Source organism: Mytilus trossulus, chromosome 6 (genome assembly GCF_036588685.1).
Source record: "Mytilus trossulus isolate FHL-02 chromosome 6, PNRI_Mtr1.1.1.hap1, whole genome shotgun sequence".
Lineage (NCBI taxonomy): Eukaryota > Metazoa > Mollusca > Bivalvia > Mytilida > Mytilidae > Mytilus > Mytilus trossulus.
The window spans coordinates 2,894,238-2,919,758 of record NC_086378.1 but is presented as its reverse complement, the minus strand read 5'-3'; the positions used below and the strand labels follow the sequence as shown (position 1 = coordinate 2,919,758).

Genomic DNA, 25,521 nt, shown 5'->3' with positions numbered 1-25,521 from the left:
ATAACAAAACAAGAATATAGTCAAAATATATGCCCAAATACCTGACAAATGCGTCATGGCTATACGTTAATTGAACAAACTCTCATAGAAACAGATAAAATCATTGTATATATTTTTTTCTTATTTTTTTAGTATTTTGTTCGTGATACACTGATACGAGATTTTCCTCGTTTTAAACATAGAGGTGTTCTTGTTGATTCTGCCAGACATTTTATGACAAAAGACGTAATATATAATGTTTTAGTAAGTATGTGAATATATATATCATACCTTCCACCTCTTATAGAATTCAGTATATTCCCCTTTCGAGTTCATCCGTCACCGGAAAAAAACTCGTCAATTATACGCGCCTTTATCACCGTCATTTGTGCGTTTTGGGGCGTCGTCACTTCCCTATGTTGAGCGAGTGGTTGGAAAACTATAATTCTATATTGTACGAATTATTCGGCAAATTGAATTCTCAAAATTGACAATCAACACTGCTGTCATTAGGGAATTGTCAGTAAGTACCTACAGAGCAACCATTATTTCTATTTTATCCTGCACAAAGACGATCACTAAGACGCTTGATGAACGTAAATAGTGCAGGGATACAGGCGACCCCCTCTATCTGGTAAATGACGTCAAAAAGGCGTGCATAATTGACGAGTTTTTGCCGGTGACGGATGAACTCGAAAGTGGTCTATTGGTTAGGTAACGTCACGTGTTGACCATGTAGAAATTTCATGGCATTAACATGAATTATCTATAATTATAGTCATTTGAATAACCCTATATAAGTCGGCATTCGTTCAAAATTAGTAATATGGTTTTAGTATTAGTTTAAAATCATATAAAAAAGAAAAGGTCTTCCGAATAGAGGTACCCCTGGTTTTCTTGAAATCACTATGGAGTGTATTAATCCTCAATTTTGAATGCAAACTCATAAACATGTAAATATTAGCTCAAATGGTCTTAATATATTTCTCTTTCACCAAAAGTTTAATTTTTGCCAATTTGTTAGTTAGTTTAAGAAAACAATGACATCAAATGCACTATTTTTTGTCCGAGTAGGCCTAAATTTGAGGGAGTAATTGGTGGTATGACAGCTCAATGCTTACAATGTACCCATGGTATCTTTAATACGTTATTTCCAAATAAATTGACATGTTGAAAAGAAGACGGAAATCTTTTAAACATTATTCTATTTCTGTAACACTATTATTTTAGGATGGAATGTTCCAGAACAAAATGAACGTGCTGCACTGGCACTTAGTTGATGATCAGTCCTTTCCTTACCAGAGTAAAATATTCCCAGATCTAAGTGGTAAGGTAGGTATAAATCTATGTTAGGATTACCAGAGTAAAGTATTCCCAGATCTAAGTGTTAAGGTAGGCATATATCTATGTTAGGATTACCAGAGTAAAGTACTCCCAGATCTAAGTGGTAAGGTAGGTATAAATCTATGTTAGGATTACCAAAGTAAAGTATTCCCAGATCTAAGTGTTAAGGTAGGCATATATCTATGTTAGGATTACCAGAGTAAAGTATTCCCAGATCTAAGTGGTAAGGTAGGCATATATCTATGTTAGGATTACCAGAGTAAAGTATTCCCAGATCTAAGTGGTAAGGTAGGTATAAATCTATGTTAGGATTACCAGAGTAAAGTATTCCCAGATCTAAGTGGTAAGGTAAGCATATATCTATGTTAGGATAACCAGAGTAAAGTATTCCCAAATCTAAGTGTTAAGGTAGGCATATATCTATGTTAGGATTACCAGAGTAAAGTATTCCTATATCTAAGTGGTAAGGTAGGCATATATATCTATGTTAGGATTACCGGAGTAAAGTATTCCCAGATCTAAGTGGTATGGTAAGCATACATCTATGTTAGGATTACCAAAGTAAAGTATTCCCAGATCTAAGTGGTAAGGTAGGCATATATCTATGTTAGGATTACCAGAGTAAAGTATTCCCAGATCTAAGTGGTAAGGTAGGCATATATCTATGTTAGGATAACCAGAGTAAAGTATTCCCAAATCTAAGTGTTAAGGTAGGCATATATCTATGTTAGGATTACCAGAGTAAAGTATTCCCAGATCTAAGTGGTAAGGTAGGCATATATATCTATGTTAGGATTACCGGAGTAAAGTATTCCCAGATCTAAGTGGTATGGTAAGCATATATCTATGTTAGGATTACCAGAGTAAAGTATTCCCAGATCTAAGTGGTAAGGTAGGCATATATCTTTGTTAGGATTACCAGAGTAAAGTACTCCCAGATCTAAGTGGTAAGGTAAGCATATATCTATGGTAGGATTACCAGAGTAAAGTATTCCAAGATCAAAGTGGTAAGGTAAGCATATATATATGTTAGGATTACCGGAGTAAAGTATTCCTAGATCTAAGTGGTAAGGTAAGCATATATCTATGGTAGGATTACCAGAGAAAAGTATTCCCAGATCAAAGTGGTAAGGTAAGCATATATATATGTTAGGATTACCGGAGTAAAGTATTCCTAGATCTAAGTGGTAAGGTAAGCATATATCTATGATAGGATAACCAGAGTAAAGTATTCCCAGATCTAAATGGTAAGGTAGGCATATATATATGTTAAAATTACCAGAGTAAATCTAAGTGGAAAGGTAGGTATATATCTATGTTATGATTAAATGACAACGACACTTCGTCTTGATATAACTATTGCTTTGAACCCTTCTCCCTTAATCGTGTTGTGTTTTAGAGGTTTTTTTTAAAGAACAAGTCCAACAGACATAGCCTTTAAATCAAAGCATAATAAGGAAAAGAGATTCATATTTAAGAATAGGCTGAATTACTTTTCAATTGAGAAGGTTGAAATATAAGTCCTTCTATATTTTGTTAATTTTAAGTTTCAATTTCTTTTTTAATTGGGTTTTAATCACGAATGGAATTTGTCTTATATAATGCGTAAGTGTAGTGGGAATCAAAAGATACATTCAAAACTTTAAAGTCAAAGAAAATCTAAAATAGTTACTGTCATTGCTAAAGACTAAAGACGACGGAAGGAAACAATATAAAATCAAAAAGATGTGATAAGATTGACAATGAGATTTATCTCATACGATCCGGATGGGTGAGTAGACCCTGCTCAACTTATGACACAGCCATCTTGTTTATGGTAGAATAAGTCCGATGATAAGTCTAATTCGGTGATTTCAAAAAAGAGAACACAGGACGAGATTGTGGTTACGACGAAAAGATCGTGACTAAGATATTCTTCTATAATGGTCAGCAAACTCGTGATTAAATCATAAATAAAATAGAGAAAGGAAACGGGAAATGTGTCAAAGCGACAACAACCCGACCATTGAGCAAACAACAGCCCCTTTCATAAAGAGGCAAAGTACTAGTGCAATAATGAATAAAGGAAGACGTTACACTGTTTGTCCATGTTTCAGGGAGCTCAGCATCCATTACTCACATATAACCACGAAGACATTGCAGACATCGTAGAGTATGCTCGACTACGTGGTGTAAGAGTTATACCAGAATTTGACACACCAGGTAAGTTTGTTATAAATGTAATAATTCTGGTAATAGCTGTGGTGAGAATTTGACTCACCATGTTCGTTTTATGTGAATTTGACTCTCCTGGGAAATTGGATGTGAATTTGACTCACCTGTTACGTTTTATGTGAATTTGACTCACCTGATACGTTTTATGTGAATTTGACTCATCTGGTTTGTTTTATGTGAATTTGACTCACCTGGTTCGTTTTATGTGAATTTGACTCACCTGGTTCGTTTTATGTGAATTTGACTCTCCTGTCATGGGAAATTGGATGTGAATTTGACTCACCTGTTAAGTTGGAAAGATTTGTGTGTATTTGTATCGTTCTTTATCAACGAAGGAGCAAAATGGGGATCGTAGGAAGAGTCATTTAAAAATTTAAGAAAATATAATGTTCTCAATGATAGGAGGGGAAAACGTATTTTTTCCCTTCTCCAGTTTGTATTTCTAAACCCTCTACCCCTATACAAGACTTGCATAGTCATTGAAAGAAAATATTGACCCAGGGACGGATCCAACCATTTTAAAAGGGGGAGGGTGTTCCCAACCCAGAGTAAAGGGTGTCCAACTATATGCTCCCATTCAAATGCATTGATCGGTAAAAAAAAAGGGGGGTTTCAACCCCCTCCCCCCCCTCCCCCCTGGACCCGCCACTGTTGACCTTAAGATGTTTAATATTTTTGTGTTTTGTTTGGTTGCAGTTTCATTGAGGTCTACTCAACTTTTTGCAACAGTTCACAAGGCAAATCAAAATCTTGAACATACAACGGAAAACAAAGGCCATTATTGTATTTTACTTGATTTCTGTTTCTGTTACATGTGAATGGTGTGCTTCTGTTGTGTCTTAGTTCTTCTCTTGTTTTTGATGCGTTTCCCACAGTTTTAGTTTGTAACCCGATTTTTTTTTCTCAATCGATTTATGAATTTCGAACAACGGTATAATTATGTTGCCTTTGTTTATACTTGACAATTACTTATTATAAAGATGTTCATTCAAATAGAAGTCATTATTCTATTTGTCAATAAAAGAACTGGCTTACAAAACATACGTAAGACCAAAAAACTGAATAGTGTAGTGTCGTCTGGGACCCCTGGCAGAAACAACAAATACATAAAATTGAAATGTTACAGAGAATAGCTGCCAGGTATACACTCAACCAATACAGCTATCAAAGTAGTGTAACCGCCATGCTTGAACATCTAAGATGGCCAACATTAAAACAAAGAAGAAATCTTGCATCCATCACCATGCTAAATCACCAATACAAAATTCAACACCAATTAGTCTCCATCCCAGTAAACACATACCTAATACCATCCAAAGAATATAAATTTATACAGCCATTCTCTCCCACAAACTATCATTTATATTCATTTTTTACTAGAACAATAAGGTTGTGGAATACCCTACCATACCAAGTAGCATGTAGCCCAGACTTAGAAGCTTTTAAGTCTGGTGCAAAACCACATATGTATTGCTAAATCAAACCATGTTTTTAACTATATACACAAAAAAAATGTTTTTCTTGCAATTATTGTAAATATGTTTAGTTTTAATTTGTTTCCCTGGCATGTGCCTTCTTGTAATCTTCAACATATTGAAGTTAAGAAGTATTATGTAGATGTAGATGTAGATATTTAACTAGGTTTATTACAACATAAATCGAATTTATTTAAAACGTTAGTCTGAACATGTTGACTTCAAAGAAATGTAATGTAATGAAACATTTTTTTATATACTTGAATTTAGATAAAATAATATAATTTACCATTTTGAATGCGTAAATCATATTTTAATAACAGCTGTCTTTTATTTCAGAATTCAAATGGCTTCAAATACATTTAAAATCAAATAGATTCAAAAGTTATGCTGGCAATGCTTAAAACTTCGATTGAAACAGATTTTGAAATACTAGTACGTAGGGGTTTCTTCACTCATGTTCGAACCCGGCTCTCACTTTCAAGATATAGAGAATATCATTCAAAACTATAAAAAAAAACATATATAAAAGAAGTTTTGCTTTATTGTATTATCTCCTTTTATATAAAACAATCTTCTTTCTTCGTTCTAATTCAGTTTAAACAGCTCGCCGATAATGTATATTAACCTATCCGCTTTTTTTTAGGTCACGTGTATTCCTGGGGATTCGGATATCCAGACATTTTAACACAGTGTTACACTAACTCTAGAAAAGTACAAGGATATTACGGTCCCCTGAATCCTGCAAGGAATTCTACGTTTGCTTTTCTAAAGAAACTTTTTACAGAAGTTATGGATGTTTTTCCAGAGAAAGTTTTACATCTTGGTGGAGATGAAGTGCCCCTTGAGTGTTGGTTAGTAATACTGAGGGGGGTCCCCTCAATACTATTTAACGTATATTAATTTGAGTTACCCATATGGTAAATAATTTTCTTTAAATTTCCCCATAATTGTTTTTCTGTGAAGAGATAGGCTGGTACAAATAACAAACAAAAAAAATCCCTGTATTGTTAGTCCTTATTTATTATGTGTTTAAGAATTGAAATCTTCTTTTTGTAACATTATTGGGGTGTACAATCGTTGACCGAAGTACATTATGTATGAAGCGCGGAAGCGCTTCATTATAAGAATGTGCGCACGGTCAACGCTTTAACAACCCTATGAAGTTACAAAAAGTTATCAATAACAGCCATTTCAATTGATATTTAATTTTAGGAACTATTAAAACGTTTAAACCCGCTGCAATTGATTATATATATCATAAGTCAGGAATGTGCTGTTCAGTAGTTGTCGTATATATATATATATAGATTAGACCATTGTTTTTCCCATTTGAATCGTTTTTCACTAGTCCAGTAATATTAACTTATAGCTTGCTATTCGGGGTAAGCCAAGGCATCGTGTTGAAGACCGTACTTTGACCTTAATAGTTACTTTTATAAATTGTGAGTTGTCACTCCTACCATATATACTGTACATCGTATAGAAACCATGACAGTAACAACACATAGTCTAGAAACCATGATAGACACAACACATGGTCTAGAAACCATGACATGGACAACACATGGTCTAGAAATCATGACAGGGACGACACATGGTCTATCAAACCTTGACAGGGACAACACATGGTCAAGAAACCATGACAGGGACGACACATGGTCTATAAACGATGACAGGGACGACACATGGTCTAGAAACCATGACAGGGACAACATATGGTATAGAAACCATGGACAGGGATAACACATGGTCTAGAAACCATGGACATGGATAACACATGATCTAGAAACCATGACAGGAACACCACATGGGCTAGAAACCATGACAGGGACAACACATTGTCTAGAAACCTTGACAGGTACAACACATGGTCTAGAAACCATGACAGGAACAACACATTGCCTAGGAACCATGACAGGAACAACAATTGGTATAGAAATCATGACATGGACAACACATGGTCAAGAAACTTTGACAGGGACAACACATGGTCTAGAAACCCTGACAGTGACAATACATGGTCTAGAATCCATGACAGGATAACACATGGTCTACAAACCATGACAGGAACAACACATGGTCTAGAAACCATGACAGGGACAACAAATAGTTAAGAAACCATGACAGGGTCAACGCATGGTATAGAAACCATGACAGGGTCAACACATGGTCTAGAAACCATGACAGGGACAACACATTGTATATTAACCATGACAGGAACAACACATGGTCTAGAAACCATGACAGGGACAACAAATAGTTTAGAAACCATGACAGAGACAACACATGGTCTAGAAACCATGACAGGGACAACGCATGGTATAGAAACCATGACAGGGACGACGCATGGTATAGAAACCATGACAGGAACAACACATTGTATATTAACCATGACAAAAACAACTCATGATCTAGAAAACATAACAGGTACCATCCATGATCTAGAAACTTTGACAGGGGCAACACATAGTCTAAAAACTCTGACAAGGACAACACATGGTCAAAATCATGACAGGAACAACACATGGTCTAAAAACTTTAACAGGGACAACACATGGTGTAAAAACTCTGACAAGGACATCACATGGTCAAAAACCATGACAGGGACAACACATGGTCAAAAACCATGACAGGAACAACATATGGCATAGAAACTATAACAGGGACAACACATGGTCTAGAAACCAAGACAGGGACAACACATGGTCTAGAAATCATGACAGGAATAACACATGGTCTAAAAACTTTAACAGGGGCAACACATAGTCTAAAAACTCTGACAAGGACAATGCATGGTCAAAAAACATGACAGGAACAACACATGGTCTAAAAACTTTAACAGGGACAACACATGGGGTAAAAACTCTGACAAGGACAACACATGGTCAAAAACCCTGACAGTGACAATACATGGTCTAGAAACCATGACAGGGACAACACATGGTATAGAAACTATGATAGGGACAACACATGGTATGTAAACCATGCCAGGAACAACACATTGTATATAAACCATGACAAAAACAACACATGATCTAGAAAACATAACAGGTACAACCCATGATCTAGAAACATTGACAGGGGCAACACATAGTCCAAAAACTCTGGCAAGGTCAACACATGGTCAAAAACCATGACAGGAACAACACATGGTCTTAAAACTTTAAAAGGGAAAACACATGGTCTTAAAACTCTGACAAGGACAACACATAGTCAAAAACCATGACAGGAACAACACATGGCATAGAAACTATAACAGGGAAAACACATGGTCTAAAAACTCTTACAAGGACAACACATGGTCAAAAACCATGACAGGAACAACACATGGCATAGAAACTTTGAAAGGAACAACACATTGTCTAGAAAATGTGACATGGACAACCCATGGTCTAGAAACCATGACAGAAACAACACATGTTCTAAAAACTATGACAGGAAGAACATATGTCTAGAAACCATGACAGGAACAACACATGGTCTGGAAACCGTGACAGGGACAACACATGGTCTATACACTATGACAGGAACAATTCATGGTCTAGAAACCATGACAGGAAGAGCACATGTCTAGAAACCATGACAGGAAGAGCACATGTCTAGAAACCATGACAGGAACAACAAATAGTCTAGAAACCGTGACAGGGACAACACATGGTCTAGACACTATGACAGGAACAACACATGGTATAGAAACTATGACAGGAACAACACTTGGCCTAGAAACTTTGACAGGAACAACACATGATATATAAACCATGACAAAAACAACGCATGGTCTAGAAACTTTGACAGAGACAACACATGATCTAGAAACTTTGACAAGGACAACACATGGTCTAAAAACCATGACAGGAACAAACACATGGTCTAGAAACAATGGCAGGAACAACACTTGGTCTATAAACATGACAGGGACGACACATGGTCTAGAAACATGACGGGGACGACACATGGTCTAGAAACATGACAGGGACAACACATGGTCTAGAAACTTCGACAGTGACAACACATGGTCTAGAAACCATGACAGGAACAACACATGGTATAGAAACCATGACAGGGTCAACACATGGTCTAGAAACCATGACAGGAACAACACATGGTATAGAAACTTTGAAAGGAACAACACATAGTCTAGAAAATTTGAAAGGGACAACACATGGTCTAGAAACTTCGACAGTGACAACACATGGTCTAGAAACCATGACAGGAACAACACATGGTCTAAAAACTATGACAGGAAGAACATATGTCTAGAAACCATGACAGGAACAACACATGGTATAGAAACCATGACAGGGTCAACCCATGGTCTAAAAACTATGACAGGAAGAACATATGTCTAGAAACCATGACAGGAACAACACATGGTATAGAAACCATGACAGGGTCAACCCATGGTCTAGAAACCATGACAAGAACAACACATGGTCTAGAAACCATGACAGGAACAACAAAAAGTCTAGAAACCGTGACAGGGACAACACATGGATTAGACACTATGACAGGAACAACACATGGTATATAAACCATGACAAAAACAACACATAGTCTTGAAACCATGACAGGGACAACCCATGGTCTAGAAACTTTTACAGGGACAACATATGGTCTAGAAACTTTGACAAGGACAACACATGGTCTAAAAACCATGACAGAAACAACACATGGTCTCGAAACCATGACAGGAACAACACTTGGCCTAGAAACTTTTACAGGGACAACACAAGGTCTAGGAACTTTGACAAGGACAACACGTGGTCTAAAAACCATGACAGGGACAACACATGGTCTAGAACAACTGTACATATGGTCTAAAAACCATGACAGGGTCAACACATGGTCTAGAAACCATGACAGGGACAACACATGGTATATAAACCATGCCAGGAACCATTCATGGTCTAGAATCCATGACAGGGATAACACATGGTCTACAAACCATGACAGGGACAACCCATGGTATATAAACCATGACAGGAACAATACATGGTCTAGAAACCATGACAAGGACAACACATGGTCTAGAAACAATGACAGGAACAACACATGGTCTAGAAACCATGACAGGAACAACACATGGTCTAGAAACCATGACAGGAACAACACATGGTCTAGAAACCATGACAGAAACAACACATGGTCTAGGAAAAATTACAGGAACAACAATTGGTATAGAAACTATATCAGGGACAACACATGGTCTAGAAACTATATCAGGGACAACACATGGTCTAGAAACCATGACAGGGACAACACATGGTCTAGAAACCATAACAGGGACGACATATGGTCTAGAAACTCCGACAGGGACAACACATCATTCGGAAACCCTGAGAGGAACTACATATAAAATAAAATCACTGACAGGTACAACGCAAAGTTCAACAATTTTGGAGGAACAACGCATGAAATAGAAACCATGAAAGAACAACACATAGAATCTGAAAATTCTGTCAGGAACAACACATTGTTTAGAAATCAAGACAGGAACAACACATGGTCTAGATAATCTTAATTTGAACAGGTTCCTTGGTCTAAATATTCTGATTTGGTACAAGTTCCTCTGAATCCTCTGGTATCTTTCAAATTCAACTGAGTTGTCTAATAACGAGATATTTAAAAGAAAATACATTCTTCGCCATGCGCACGTATTGAATTAGTATGTGTTACTTGACTTTGCATATGTTTTATAATGTTAAGATATTCATTTACTCCATCTTTTACATGTTCGTCTTTCTTTTAACATATAGGGTAACGAATCCAGAAGTTTCAGCATTGTTAAACAGGTTAAATAGAATTACAACGCCATCGTATGGTGACGTCATGAAACCTGTCTGGGAATGGTACACAAACAGGTAATATTTTAAACCTTGGTTAAGCTAATTTAGAACACTTTTTAAAATGCATGTTTACCGTCTCAATAGCTTTTTTTCTACTAGAGCTATAATCTGATGTAAATAAACTTATCATAGATACCAGGATTGAAATTTTGTATTTACGCCAGACGCGCGATTCGTCTACAAAATTCTCGTCAGTGACACTCGAATCCAAAAAAGTTAAAAAGCCAAATAAAGTACGAAGTTGATGAGCATTGATGAACAAAATTCCTAAATTCATTTCACAAAATTGAAGTTTTCTATTTGAATGTGCAGTTGTGATCATGAAGTTGGCGCATTTTGTTATTTCTTTTGGACCCGCTTCATTAAGATTATTTGTATGTGTATCTTTTGTATTGTATTGAACTCATATTTTGTGTGTATAATATACTTATTTATGTATGCATATATGTTAATTCAAGCTGCCAAAATCAAACTATTACTGGTTTATATATCTTCTTTATTTGAAAGCCCCCGTATACAAATTCATCATAGATACCAGGATTTTATTTTTATATTTATAAACGCCAGACGCGCGTTTCGTCTATTAAAGACTCATCAGTGACGCTCGAATCAAAAATGTCAAAAGGCCAAATAAAGTACGAAGTTGAAGAGCATTGAGGACCAAAAATCCTAAATGTTTTGCCATATAATTTCAGTTATATTTGCTACAGCAGTAATGGGTGAACGTCTATTTGTTTAGTTTTATTAATTCCTTAGTTCAATATAACGGTATGATATTTTTCTGTATAAATATTTTTTTTTCAGATTTATAAATATTTTGAAGGACATAAGACAGTCAAGGAATGAAGCTGGTCAGTATATTCTTTGGGAAGAAGCTTCGAAAAACAACTTAAATGTAGGTATGATAAATTATTTAAACATGCCATTTACTTAATGAGTTATGATAAATTATTTAAACATGCTATTTACTTAATGAGTTATGATATATTATTTAAACATGCTATTTACTTAATGAGTTATGATATATTATTTCAACATGCTATTTACTAAATGAGTTATGATAAATTACAAACATTTTAGATCTCTTTCGGTGATACAGATCATCGAATACTCAAGTTTTAATACATCTGAATATTAAAGCTTACAGTAAATACTTTTATCATGCCATTACATAATTTAAATGATTCTAATTTCGGCTGTTTTTTCTTTTGGTTGATTTCTTAGTAACGCATTCCCTTTTTCTGTTGTGTCTTCCGGTTGATGTCCTATTGACGCATTGCCTTTTTCTGTTGTGTCTTTTGGTTGATATCCTATTGACGCATTGCCATTATCTGTTGTTTCTTTTGTTTGATGTCCTATTGACGCATTGCCATTATCTGTTGTTTCTTTTGTTTGATGTCCTATCGACGCATTTCCATTATCTGTTGTGTCTTTTGGTTGATGTCCTATTGACACATTGACATTATCTGTTGTGTCTTTTGGTTGATATCCTATTGACGCTTTGCCATTATCTGTTTTGTCTTTTAGTTGATATCCTATTGACGCATTGCCATTATCTGTTGTGTCTTTTGTTTGATGTCCTATTGACGCATTGCCATTATCTGTTGTGTCTTTTGGTTGATGTCCTATTGACGCATTGCCATTATCTGTTGTGTCGTTTGGTTGATGTCCTATTGACGCATTGCCATTATCTGTTGTTTCTTTTGTTTGATGTCCTATTGACGCATTGCCATTATCTGTTGTTCCTTTTGTTTGATATCCTATTGACGCATTGCCATTATCTGTTGTGTCTTTTGGTTGATATCCTATTGACGCATTGCCTTTTTCTGTTGTGTCTTTTGGTTGATGTCTTATTGACGCATTGCCATTATCTGTTGTTTCTTTTGTTTGATGTCCTATTGACGCATTGCCATTATCTGTCGTGTCTTTTTGTTGATGTCCTATTGACGCATTGCCATTATCAGTTGTGTCTTTTGGTTGATATCCTATTGACGCATTGCCGTTATCTGTTGTGTCTTTTGTTTGATATCCTATTGACGCATTGCCATTATCTGTTGTGTCTTTTGGTTTATGTTTTATTAACATATACTAACATCCAATGGTATTCATAAAGAGAAAAAGAAGTTTCTTAAATTAAGAGGACCACTGTTTTTGGCAAGCATTCAGCATCAGAACAAAATCATAATGTTTCAACGAAAGTTAACCTCGCTAAATATACGACAACAACAACATAAATAAAGATAATATTATTGAGGTACTCGTCTTTAAAGTTTTTCGAAAACTATAACAAAAGAAGTAAAAGTCTATTAGTAGTAGTACTAAAAATCTTCAGCCCTATTTAATTTATTTATTGAGGCGATAAAGGATTACTTTTTATTGTTGGAAAGAGGATTACAAACATGGAGAAGATGTATTTTGTCTAACCATTTACATGTTTCAATATCATCGGTTAGATTGCTGCTTTATAATTATTACACTGATTTTAATTTTACAGATAGCGAAAGATGCAATAATTCAAATCTGGTTAGGAGGAGGCAGGGAAATTCTCAAAGCCCTAGATCAAGGATATCGTGTTCTGTTTTCATCTTGTTGGTATTTAGATCACTCAAAATACGGCATCCATTGGACAGATTATTATCTCTGTGACCCAACGCATCATAATATAAGTAAGATATAAATAAATGTTTAGAGCTAATTCTCTAAAGTGTGTATACCGTACGGTGACCTATAATTGTTAATGTTTGTGTCATTTTGGTCTTTTGTGGATAGTTGTCTCATTGGCAATCATAACACATCTTCTTTTTTATATAGTAAAACTTAAGCTGGATTGCTTGTTTTGTTTGTACAAATGTTAACTTAAGCTTTGTAATTTAGATCGATAACATCTGTAAACAATGTATATAGTTAAACCTATATATATATATCATAGAAATTTGATCGCAATAACAATGGTACAACAAACAAGCTAACCAATGTTTTGATCTACAAGCATTAGGAAATTAGCTCTAAACATAGTAAATAAAGGCAACAGTAACATTCCGCTGTTCAAAATTCATAAATCGATAGAGAAAAAAACAAATTCGTGTTATAAACTAAAACTGAGGGAAACGTATCAAATATAAGAGAACTACCACTTCTACTAGTAAAAGAGGGACGAAAGATACCAGAGGGACAGTCAAGATATAAACATCTAGACATATAAGTTGCAAAAACTTGTTTCCCAATCCACTATAAATAGATATGTTTAAATTAAAAAAAACAACATCTAGATATAGTAAATACGAGAATTGAGAATAACATACCACTCTCGATTTATATATTCTTCACAGAAATTCTATTCAAGTCAACATATATCAAAAAGGTTTAAATGTAAGAAGATTACTTTATATATAAAACATATCAAAAATATACTTCAAATCGACTTAAAATAGATCCAGCAATTCAGAATAAATGTTATTGCCCACGTTTTGTATGACCATATGTTACCTTAAATCTTAGCTTTATATAATCTTTTATAATTTTTAAATTATTTCTTTTATCGGTATTTGAATGAGATGAATGTCTAGTATTAGATACATATGTGTCGATATATATATTTATCTTTCACGTCTTGTTTGATGTGTTTTAGAATTTCATTGATTTAATATCCAGTAGATGATGTTAAAATTGGATTAACCTTTTTTATAATTTTTTTCATTATTAAAGTAAAAACTAGTTTAATACTGACATAAGTGTCTCGCCTAACCTGAGGTAAAATATCCTTCTTATTCAGGAATATTATATTGATACAGTTTTCAGTACTTTCTGTTACATTAATCTCTGTACTGTCAAAATTTCCTTCTTAATGATCACTATGTCCTTTTTCTCTCTCTCACAAAAACGGTTATACCACACATTTGAATTTAAGACAGGATTTGAAAAACTCATTATATACCAAGCTTTAGTTTACTGCGCCGAACTTGCTATATTTATCACCGCTTTCAAATAAAGTCTCGGGAAAGTGCTAAATCAATTATGTTGTTGGAAAGAACTGAAAACAAAAAATATCCAAGTAAAGGAAATACTAGTAGTAGTATACTGCTGTTCTAAAGTCATAAATCGATTTGCAAAACCTATCCGAAGCTTTATAACAATGGGGAATATAAGAATTTTGAATGATTTTAATATTTTATATAAAAAAAAAGAGAAGTGAAAGATACCAAAGGGACATCTAAATTCATAACACGAAAATAAACTGAAAAATGTATGGCGTAGGGCATTTTTCAAAAATCGACGAAATAGTCACAAAACTAGATTAAGCGAAAACAAATCCGGGTCATGAACTATAAGAGGAAAGAAAAAAGAACAATAGATAAACTCGACTGCTTTAAAAACAAACACCAACATACTTAGAAACGGACTATTTGAAAATAACTGCCATATTCCTGACTTGGTCCAGCATATTTAAAAAAAATGGTTCGTTGAACATTGTTTCATCATATCATTCAAACCAACTGCTAACAGAGTCATTTTTGGGGGAAATTTGGACATCACCGAAGCATCACTGCAGCGGGCTCCCTCTTAGGCAGCCAATGGACCCGCTTGAATGACAACATTACGTGACAGGAATACAGTACAAATAAACGAATGAACACTAAGGACAGAAATATATAAATGAATGGTATAAGGGGACATTACAACAAATAAACCCCAGGATAACAGCGGACAACTTATATGCACAGTACATCACAATATAATTTTAAAACGTGCATCATACAATGCTTCAACGTCACAGTTAAAGGAGAAGGTCCGGTAAGGGCCGATTTTGGCCTCAAATTTCAGGTTCATCTAGCGAACGGTTTTAGACACTTTTTAAACATTTAATTGTCTATTTTAATTGATTCGATTAGTTTATGTGAAATATTTTAACTGATTTAGTCATTATTAACTCTCTGATTCAAGCTTAAATATGAAAAGTCTATCAAATATGCAAAAAAAAACGTCACTTTTCAGATGGTTTTTGTCAAAAATGAAAGTGGCCGCATCCGTGTTCATCCTCAACCTTTATATATATTTTGTATTATCATCAAATACAACTTACATTTCAATATTATGAATGAACACGAATACGGCCACAGTAATTTTAGACGGAAACCGTCTAAAAGTTAACCAAAATACTAAAATTTGGAAAATTTCAGTAATTTAGCATGACTTAATGATGCTAGAACGAGATATTTGTGCATTGCATTGTCAAAAACAGCTCATATTTATGTAGCAGAAGCATTTTACTTTCCAAAATATAGCTTAAAGATTACATTTTCACAATTTTCTAAAACTGCTATATTTAGGGGACAAAAAGGGGTCTTACTGAACTTTCTCCTTTATAAAAATAGAATAAAGCATATGAATTTAGTTTTTAATTGTGTTATGTAAATATTTATAAAGCTCGAATGTCATGAAAAAGAGTAAATGTCTCAAATATATATTACAAAAACCTCCCGTGCTAGACTAGGTCAGTACATAACAACCACAACCGTGAATTGTTATATGGAACTTTAATTGTATTGGAAGTTTGTAAAAAGATGTGTAACGTATATTATAATATCCAAATGAGTTGTTTTATTCAATCTGTTCAAGAAAATTGATTGATTGATTGTTGGATATAAATACAAGTATAGATATATATTACAGTATTTTGAATTAGATGACAGATTTTTTATCTTATTTTGTAATCTTCATTCTTATTATATTAATTTATGTTATAGAGTACCAACCCTCACTTATAAATGGTAAATATTAAATGTTTGTCTTGGTGAATTTTCGTTTTGTTCCTATCATGCTTTGTAAGTTATGCATTTAATTTCCACAATGTAATATTTTTTCCTTTAACGTATGCTTATTTTAGTCGCTTTAACCCACATCATGACTAATTATTACATCATTTACCAGGATCAGTATAAAAGTGCCAATTTTCATGTGCTTAACCCACAGCTTATGGGTTTTTGTTTATTGATAAGAGCCTCTATGCCAGGGTTCAGATTATTTTAGTATTACACTAACAATTTTTAATTGTTACGGATAATATGCTTCGTACTAGCGGAGCGGCGGAGAGGACAATTTCAGAAATTTAAATTACCTAAATACCTCATGGATTTTGAATAGCTCATTGGAAAGCTGAAATCGTGTACTTTTGGAAAATATGTGTCGTCAATATGAAAGCTGGTACCATTATGTCGATAATCAAGGTCAAAGGTCATCACTTAAAATATTCATATTTTCATCTCGAGAAACAATACCATTGATACTTTTCAAAATTAATAATCTATTCAATAAATTAAATGAGTATTAATATGTATCAATGTGTTAGTTCATACAATTTTTTTTTTTTTATTTGGACTTGACGTCAAAACAACGTTATATTCAACTTTTTTGAAGGTAGTCCGAGGTATACTAATTTCAAAGCCTAATAAAAACCAGTAGCATAATAACATTGATATTTCCCCTCGACAAATAGCATTTCTTGAACGCTTTATGATAAAAGTTTTTAAAAGAGTATCCGATGCATAGTTTATAAATCAAACAATAAAAATTTGCAGCCGTGCTAAATTTCCTTTCAGTTTTAAAGGATAAGACATGTCACTGAGTTTTCCTTAAATGAACTTTCTCAATACAAGATACCTTTTGATATAATATAGTTATTGGAGTGGTAAACTACACAATGAGAGCAAGCATTTTGTAGAAATTATTCAAACATTAAGACATGAACGTTTTGGTAATAGTATCTATGATGAGCTTAATTTCATAAAAAATGAAACGTGGAAAAAAACATAGCAAACCAAAATAAAGCTATTAAATATTGTAACAAGAACTATTTTCATGATATTTCATCTGTGTCATCAGCTATGTCAGCGGATACTGACTGGACATTGTTATAATTTCCTACATTTTGACGAAAACATAAATCAGTGCAGGAAAGACCCTGCTCCTTGCAAACACATGCTTCCTGGCATGTTTTTTTCCCCTTACACGAACAAATTAGATCTTGTAGAAAGTCTGATGCCATTTGTCCCTCAATGAAAACTGGCTCTAACTTGTCAGTTTGTGCAGTTTTCCAACCAAAAGGTCATGGGGAGCCAGTATTCGGGTTGGCCAAATTTGCCGACACCCAAACTTTGCTTTGCCACATTGCACACAGTACGTGTTGCTTAGATACGGATTCACATGGCGGAAGCTTTATAAGACTTTTATCTTTATTGATAGCCAACTGATGTATCAGCAAATTAAAATCGTTGTGATATTTCTTAAATTTGTACTTTGAGTCGCATAAAGCAGCAATAAACTCCCTAGCAGCAACTACCGCACTATCAACATCATCGTGTGTTAAGGCTTCAAGATTACTGAAACGGCTTGGTTTTGTTATCAGGAGGTCGAATACCGAATTTTTACCGATTCCAAAAAAACTTGAAGTGGAATCACACCCACTCAGAGCATGAACGACCGGCAGAATACCCGTGACAACTGGGTCAATACTGGTATAGAACGTCTATTATCCTTCAAGCTACCTACTGAACCAGTTTGAACCCATAATTATTTTGAATTTTTAAGCATTGGGGAGAAATGTACAGCCAGAACAAGAACATCAGTATCATCTGATTTTATAACAATTCTACCCTTGACGTCTTCCCAACAAACATTTCATCCGCGTGAAAAGCATGAAAAATCATTCTGGTATCTGCTTCTTCATGGTTACACCGCAATGTCGGACAACTTATAACACTAAGTACTGTGTTTCAGTTTTTGTGCAATTTCCGGATCAGTAAAACAACCAGCCATGTACAAAGCGTTTGGAAACAGCAGGTCAAATTTAGTATTTACATTTGATGTAAAATATTCACCAAGGAAATGCAAAAAGGATTTTTTGTTTTGAGAGACAGTCAAAAATCGTTTCCAGTCTGGCACAAATCGACTGTCAATGACCTGTTAAAGTCCTGAATATCCTGTTTTTGATGACCTTCGTTCTCTTTCACTAGATTTGACTGATAGTAATACGTCGTACCTGTCAAAAACCTCAATCACAGTTTCACTTTGATTGTAATTGAATAGAGCCCTGGTAACATAGTCATTGGCCAGGTCACCGAAAGTTGATTTTTTTTCACATGAAATGTTTGAACAATTGCTATTTTATCTCTGATAAAAACTGTTTTTAACTTTTCAAAATCAGGAAGCACTGGAACAGACGAAGCATTCCGTTGATGTCATTAAATTAAATTTTCATCATCAACAGAACTACAGATAATGCAATTGTCAACACCAACTTCCACTCTCCTTTTTTGGCATCCGGCGGGACTAGTTTTAATGAGACTGATAAATTGTCCATTTGATAAAAAAAAAAAAAATCAAACACACCTGAAAACCAAACCAACCCTACAATGATATTCACTTTCCCGTTGAATTCAATTAAAACTTATAAACAACAATACCAAACAATAAAAATTAATCACAAAGCTTCGGAAATTACAAAATGAAAAAGAAATATGCTTGAAAACGACTACAATCAACCTTTGAAAAATTGCTAAATGTTGGACTATAAATAGAAACCACACCAATGTCGGTAAATTTGTGACAAATATTCGGACTTGAAATCTCGATAAAAAGCAGATATTTAGCCAAATATTTATATTAAGAAATTAACTGCTAAAAGTAAATCGAGTCGATTGTAGTATTATACGGCGGCTTTATTTGTGTGCCTTTAAAACACACCTATACTGCACGTGCAAATAATGATAGGTGAAAAACGCTGATTTTTCAGTGTTATTTTCAACCATTTTCAGATGCATTGTGATTTCCATATAGAACTATTTGAAAATGCTCTTTTAAATTGTATGACGTTCAAGAATAACTATATTTACCAATTTCGTTCACAAATTATTTTTTAGGACGAGTTTGAAATGAAATATGAGTACCGAATCAGCAGTGGGGTATACGATGCAAGTTGGGTAACGTCAGTTAAGGCTATTTTTAACGTCATTTGTACCACATTTGATTTTGACGACAAACATTTTTCAGAAGTTGAATAATCGATAGACATTTCAAGCCATTAAAATCCCATGAGGTATTTAGGTAATTTAAACTCGTTAACTAAGCGACTTTTTTAACATTCGCCGCTCCACTATACTTTGTTTGACCTTTTTAACTTTTATTGCCGAACCTACGATAGTAGAGGGAAATATTGTTTTCTGGTCTGTTTTTTCGCTCGTCTGTCCGTCCGTCTGTCCCGCTCCAGGCTAATGTTGTTGGTCGATGTAGTTTTTAATTAAGTTAAAGTCCAATCAACTTGAAAATAAGTACACATGTATCCTTTGATATAATCTTTCTAATTTTAATACCAAATAAAAGTTTTGACCCTAACTCCATGGTCAACTGCACATACAAAATTATAGTGCGAGCATCCGTGTACTATGGACACATTCTTGTTTTATTAGAGCGTCACTGATGAGTATTTTGTAGACGAAACACGCGTCTGGCACAAATATTTAACCGCAATCCTGGTATGTATGATGATTTATTATGCTTGCCACACTTTAGATCCTGAATGTGCTAAAATATTTTCCACTTACGTAAAGCAACGAACAGTCCATTATTCATTTCGTATTATAGTCATTTGATGTATCGTTTAATTTCTTTCACATGTTGGATTTGTTTTAAATGATTGTTTTATATAAAATATGTTGTTTTAATCCCAAACCAAACATAATTGTAAATGTTTTACATAAAAAGAACCATATTATGAATTAATAAATTTTCAACTTCTAAGCCATAAATGATGTGTGATGTTAGAAAGAAACTTCAACATCGAAATATCTGTCTGTAACCTTTATAGTTCTCTTACAAAATGAAGAAAAGATGACAAAACAATTCGTCTCTTTTGTTGATTTGATTTTAAAAAGGTGTACATGTACTCTGTGCAAAAATGATGTATGTAGATAGTTCTATTTAATGACATTAATTGTATGTGTTTATTCTGTGATTTGGAAAATTGAAAGATATATATGACTTTATGATTTTCTTCACTAATATTACAAATCGAATATTAAATCACCTTTTATAACAATTACGAGATGTATTACATAAAAAAGAAGATGTGGTATGATTGCCAATGAGAAACTATCCACCAGAGGTGAATGAAAGCCATTATATAAATCCAAGTTCAGCCATATCATTTTTTTTAAAACAGATCTCAAAAGAAGAGAAGACAAGATACTAGGTGGAGAAGTTTGTTTGTGGAGTGAATATATAACCAGCGAGTCTCTTATGTCAGTAATGTGGTAAGTCTGAGATATGTTTAGGTTTGTGGTATGTTTCCTTTTCAACGGTTTATTTTAGGGTCTGGTAATCTCTGTTTCGTTCACCGTTTCTCTCTCTGTATTTGCTTCACAGTAGTTTTTCTCGGCATTATAATACATCCTATTAAAATGAATGTATGTAAGAATAGGCGGAAGGTGTATGCATAATCCTTTACAAGGCACGATAAAATTAGGCAACATGCATATGCTGACAATTTTAATTTTTCTATTTTTCCATGTCCTGTATCTTTTATCATCGTAATGCCTGTTTTCTTCTGATTTTTTTGTTGTGATTGCTTCTATGTTATCTTCAGTTTTTATATACATTTGTTATTTTGACAAATCCTTTTATTATGCTGGGTGAACTGTGCGAAAAATCAACATTTCAGAGCAATAAAAAAAGTGCTTAGAAAAGGAAACCAGTTAAGGGCATAATAATCTTAAAAGTTACACATGTATCACATTTCGTTAACGTTTCTTTGGTATAAAATATAGGCAACTGTAGTATACCGCTGTTCAAAACTCGTAAATCTATGTCCAAAAAACAATATCGGGGTAACAAACTGAAACTGAGGGAAACGCATTAAATATAAAGGAGAACAACATCAGTGTAATACAATGCAATGACTGAAGGGTATGCTATACCATCGGGGACCACCAGCGGAAGCATCAACCTATTATAAATATATGCTAGTACATTTGTATTCATGTAAACTTTAAAATTTGCATCTTTGTTGAATTGGCAGGCCAAGAGCATCTGCTGCTGCAGAACGATTATGGAGTAGTTCCTCAGTTGTAAGTATACAATCAGCTGGTAGACGTCTACAGGAGCATCGGTGTAGAATGCTGAGGTAAACCAAATATTTTATATTGTGATGTTATGCTATAGTTTCAGAAAAAGGGAGAAGGTTTGGTACCATGAAAAGGTTTAATCCCGCTACAAATGTTTGCACCTGTCCTTAGTCAGTAATCTGATGTACAGTAGTTGTCGTTTGTTTATGTAATTTATACGTGTTTCTCCTTTCTCGTTTTTATATATAGATTGGACCGTTGGTTTTTCCGTTTGAATGGTTTTACACTAGTAATTTGGGGGCCCTGTATAGCTTGTTGTTCGGTGTGAGCCAAGGTTCCGTGTTGAAGGCCGTTCATTGACCTATAATGATTTACTTTTTTAAAGTTGTTATTTGGATTGAGAGTTGTCTCCTTGGCACTCACACACCACATCTTCATATATCTATATGAGAATGTCAATGAGAAAACTCTCCATCCAGGTCACAATTGGTAAAAGTAAACCGATATAGGTCAAAGCAAGGTCTTCATTGAACAGCAAGCTATAAAGGGTCACTTCCATTCACAATGATGTAATGCAAATAATAGCTGTTTCACTCCGTTATCATCATTATACTATGGTATAGGGATAAGGTTTATACGTTTATGAGACAGCATCCCAAGGAGACCAATACACACCTTGATATAAAACGAATAGTCATAAAAATACAATATGCCAAATGCTGAGTCTGTTAATGAATTATATGGAAATGATATATCATAATGTTCCCCAAATTACAAACAAATTAAGGAATCACAAAATAATGTTCATGACGAGACCCTCGACTTAAGAAAATACATATGAAACGATGTCTAAAACAAATACTGAACTCCAAGTAAAGTCTGCTACGATTATGAAATAACGACCAAACACAACTACACTTAAAAGAGGCAGCATTTCGAATAATTTCCATAAACAATAAATGTTTTGAGAAACATTTATACCTTATACTGTATTTTTTTTTTTAAAGTCCTTGTCTACGTTTGCCATGTATGTTTAACCAGTTTGTGTAGCTACTTGGTAGTTAGTTCGCCTGAAATGTGAATCCAAAATACGTTTGTATATGTTGACTTCTAACAGATTCAACTTCAAATGAAGTGCTAATGTAAAATAAGACGTGATATAGGGTTTCTGCTCACAAGGAAGCTATTTCAAAGTTGAAATCATTCTTTCGTAAATTTTACGGACGCAATTACGAGTTGTTTCACCGTTATGGAAATACCGTTTCATAGTTGATATCGGATATGTAACTTACGATTTAACTACAATCGCCTTTCCTTTTCATGAATTTCATGAATGTGACTTACATAACATTAAATAACATGGTCAACACTACAGGCGCCACATGTGGATCAGGATCTGCTTACTCTTCCGGAGCACCTGAGATCACCCCCAATTTTCGTTGGGGTTCGTGTTGCTTTATCTAGTTTTCTATGTTCTTTTGTTGTCTTTTTATTTTTTAGCCAGGATGTTTTCAGTTTATTTTCGATCGATGACTTTGACTGTTTCTGGTATTTTCCGCCCCTCTCTTATTATCTGTGAAATAAAGTTTCTATGTGCGCATGTCATTCATTCATGTTACCAAACAAGCTATATATCAAATAAGGTTTAATCCATATATGAGGATTGCGTGTATGGTCCAAGACAGGATTATGACACTTGTTTCGCATTCGCTGGATGTGTTTTAACTTTTTATTTTGCAATTTCGTATGGACTTGGCGTTTTGAATTTTCCTTTGAATTGGGTATTACTGCTGTACCTTTCATTGTCATATTCATACCATACCTTTTTTACATTTTTTTTTCAGACGGGGACTACAAGTTGGCCATATAAATGGACCAGACTATTGTCTGTTACCTAAACATAGAAACGATTTTAAGAATAAGAATATTAAAAAACGAAGTGCAGACAAAATGGAGGAAATGAATCTCCAATATCGTACTAGTCTTGTTTTTAAGAAAATTAATGTAAGTAAATATTCATTACATCTACTTTTAAAAAGACACATAATTACATGTTAAAGTACAATATAACCATCCAGAAATAACGCAAAGCAAAACTTCAGGACGAAAACTCAGTGTGTTATTAGTAAAAATCACAAAATGAGGTACGGTATCATGTGTTTCTAAGACGTATGCATATAGTTTACAACCGAGTACGAATCAGTAAAAATGATGCTGAGAGGAGTTTATCATAGACCTTGACTACCCGTTTAATTAACTTAGAAAGATTCCAATAATTAGGTAGACTGTCATTTTTGTTTGGCAATCGAGCATTACTGACGAGACATTGATGGTCGAAATGCGTATGTAGCGCAGAAAAAAATTGAATCGTTTATTTTATTATAAGAATGACTTCCCTTACATGGGGAATTTTTACCCTCTTTTGTGTTTTGAGCAACAACTAAAGACGATAGAGGGATAGAGAAAATAAACAGACCAAATTATCAGCATTACATGATTAAAAAGTAAAATCACAAAAAATACTTAACTCGGGGGAAAATTCAAAATGGTGAATCCCTATTTTTTTTTCGTGAGTTCTATTCATGCTCTTTAGGGCCTCTAGATTTTTTTCTTCTTCAATTACATGTGATCAGGTGGAATAAGGCTCAAATAAATTGAATGCAGAACGTTCATATATTTTAATAAATATAACATAGAATAGAAGGCAACGACAGATCTGAAATATACAGATAATGACAAATAAATACAACTTTACATATATATACACATAATTCTTATTGTATGATATAACTGATTAAACTACTGTTAATTAATCTATTACCTTTTCTTTTTTATTTCAGAATTTAGAGCCATTTCTAATAGGACTAGTATTTAGTATAAGTGGTGCCTTATTTATTTTACTTTTAACTTGTTTAAAATTTAAATCAAGAGTTTTTGTAATCTGCTGGACATTTAAATAACTTATTTTTATATAAATATTTTTATACTTTATCTTATTTCTATGGCCAACCAACTTTTAACAATAAATTGATAATTGACTTTTGATGAAATTGTTACAATGATGTATTGATGCCATAGACATGATGCGTTGATAAATCTTTATATCAATTGAAATCAAAAGTCAACAATTGATTTATTATAAGATATTTTGTTCCTCTCCAATTTTATAGTATTTGATCAAGATACTTTTAAACTGCTCCCTGTTTTGAAACTTAGCATATGATATGTTTTTATTTCGAGGAAATTTAAAAAGGAAAGTCCCTTATAAAATGGTAAAATCAAAAGCTCAAAAACATCAAACGAATGGATAACAACTTTCATTTTCCTGGCTTGGTACAGGCATTTTCTTAAATTATGGATTAAACCTGGTTTTGATACTAGCTTAACCTCTCCGTTGTATGACAGTCGCATCAAATTCCATTATAGTGACAAAGATGTGTGAACAAAACAAAGAGACATGAAAGGTACAAGCTTAGAGTATTAGAATCCCAAACGAACTAACATTATTAGAATTACAATAACAAAAGAAGTATATATAATGTATGT

General features: G+C 33.9%; 1 protein-coding gene across 1 annotated transcript in view; it reads left to right on the top strand.

Moving 5' to 3' along the window:
• Positions 1 to 24,935, top strand: part of LOC134722269 (beta-hexosaminidase subunit beta-like) — a 33,393-nt gene extending 8,458 nt beyond the window's left edge. Inside the window, exons 4-15 of the mRNA XM_063585878.1 lie at positions 133 to 243; positions 1,210 to 1,311; positions 3,420 to 3,525; positions 5,659 to 5,866; positions 10,772 to 10,876; positions 11,666 to 11,756; positions 13,356 to 13,527; positions 16,606 to 16,629; positions 21,075 to 21,165; positions 21,930 to 22,034; positions 23,820 to 23,979; positions 24,816 to 24,935. Coding sequence (XP_063441948.1) covers positions 133 to 243; positions 1,210 to 1,311; positions 3,420 to 3,525; positions 5,659 to 5,866; positions 10,772 to 10,876; positions 11,666 to 11,756; positions 13,356 to 13,527; positions 16,606 to 16,629; positions 21,075 to 21,165; positions 21,930 to 22,034; positions 23,820 to 23,979; positions 24,816 to 24,935 — 1,395 coding nt within the window. The remainder of the gene's footprint in view (positions 1 to 132; positions 244 to 1,209; positions 1,312 to 3,419; positions 3,526 to 5,658; positions 5,867 to 10,771; positions 10,877 to 11,665; positions 11,757 to 13,355; positions 13,528 to 16,605; positions 16,630 to 21,074; positions 21,166 to 21,929; positions 22,035 to 23,819; positions 23,980 to 24,815) is intronic.
• The last annotated feature ends 586 nt before the right edge of the window (positions 24,936 to 25,521 follow it).